General features: G+C 35.6%; 1 protein-coding gene across 1 annotated transcript; it reads right to left on the reverse strand.

Annotated features, from left to right (window-relative positions):
* Window positions 1-735: 735 nt before the first annotated feature.
* LOC130470175 (uncharacterized) lies at window positions 736-1188 on the reverse strand. Its single transcript, XM_056839805.1, has one exon. The coding sequence runs from the start codon at window positions 1186-1188 to the stop codon at window positions 736-738; it is 453 nt and encodes a 150-aa protein (XP_056695783.1).
* Between the last annotated feature and the right edge of the window lie 495 nt (window positions 1189-1683).

The following is a 1683-nucleotide window of genomic DNA, read 5'->3' on the forward strand; positions in this document are numbered from 1 at the left end:
CATCACAGAGGCAAACAATATTGAGCCAAACCTCATCTAATGTGCCTACAGCTAGTACATCAGCTAATGTTCCCACAGCTAGTACCTCAGCTGCTCCATCCCAAGTTCAAACAAGATCCAAGATGGCATTGAAGAGAAGCACTACATCTTAATGTTTAGCCCATTAGCATTCTATTTTGTGTTGTTAGATATGTATTTCTGATGGAACAAGTAATCTGATGTTGTGTATTGAACAAATTAGCTTGTGTTGTGTTGTCCTTCAAACATCCTTCAAACTAGAAATGCAAGAACAAGTGACTTTTGTTATTCATTGAGCTCGTTATTTGGTTTTGTTCTTAATTTCTTGGTCCTTATTCCACTACTAAACAGAAATAAGAGGGAACTTGCAATACTCGTTTAAGTTTCCGTACCCGTTCCATTACTCCTTTAAGTTTCCGTACCCGTTCCAATACTCCTTTAAGTTTTCGTACCCGTTTCAATACTCCTTTAAGTTTTCGTACCCATGTCAACACTCGTTTAAGTTTCCATACCATTTTCGAGTCTTAAAAAATAGACACGACACGGGGTTTTCACAAAATAAAGACACGACACGAAAAACGAATTTATCGTTAATCAAAGACAACGAGTAACATAAAAGGGATCCCATTTCATTTCATTAATGATTCAAAATACAAAATGAGTCAACTATCCATAAACTGATACAATAACACCTTCCACATTTAGTTTAGTTCTTCTCTAAGCTTTGAAAAACATTACAAATACCATACACAACACAGCAGCAGCAATGGCAATGTGGTTGAGCTTCCCAAGTGTGTTGTGGTTCCCCTCCTTCAGTTTGTTCACTTCAGACATAAGAGCCTTACACTTGAGCTTCAGATTGTCACTTTCATTCAACAGGCACCTTCTTTGCCCACTCAAATCATCAACTTCACTCTTCAATGCATTCACTTCCACTTTTAGCAACTTCTTATCCAATAACAAAGCATTCGTGACATTCCTTTGCCAATCAACACAATCTTCCTCATCCAGCCACTCAAATTTCTTGCATCCCCTTGTTTCTGTAACTGGATCATACCTTTGGCAAGCTATAAATTTGCGCCCAGGATTCTCTCTTGTCCACGAAGTTAAACGCGCAACAGGGAGTCCACAATAACATTTTTGCTTTGATAAAGGAGAAGGAGGAGCCATTTTTCCTACAATTTACATTAATTCTCGTTAATTATGTTATCAATTCGAATAGTAGTAACCTAATTTTGTTAATTCATTTGAAGAACAAAAACCCCCAAATTGGATTTAAACCCTAATTAAAGAACAAAAACATAAAATTGATACCTGTAATGAGCAGAATTTTCCTTGGTTTGAGCACATAAAACCCCTAACCTAATTGAAGTATTGAAATGGATTGGAAATTTCAGGAAAATTTTGGGGTTAAGATGAAGAAAATCGTGGAAGATTGAAACAATATAAGGAGGGAAATCCTAAACTAGCCGTTAGTGGGCCCCATGTGACGGAATTTTGGATGGAAACTGTTAAGAGGTAGTAAACAATAAATTATGGGAAGTTTAAGGTAGTAAAATAAAATAAAAATTACATAAGGTAGTAATTACAAAAGTTGGTTATTTAAAAGGTAGTAATTACGAAATTTTCCCATAATAATTGATAATTTTCCCTATATATTTACCA

Source organism: Spinacia oleracea, chromosome 3 (assembly GCF_020520425.1).
Source record: "Spinacia oleracea cultivar Varoflay chromosome 3, BTI_SOV_V1, whole genome shotgun sequence".
In the NCBI taxonomy this organism is placed as follows: domain Eukaryota; kingdom Viridiplantae; phylum Streptophyta; class Magnoliopsida; order Caryophyllales; family Amaranthaceae; genus Spinacia; species Spinacia oleracea.

Coding starts and splice junctions, on each gene's coding strand:
- LOC130470175 (XM_056839805.1), bottom strand. CDS start 1,188: ATGGCTCCTCCTTCTCCTTTATCAAAGCAAAAATGTTATTGTGGACTC.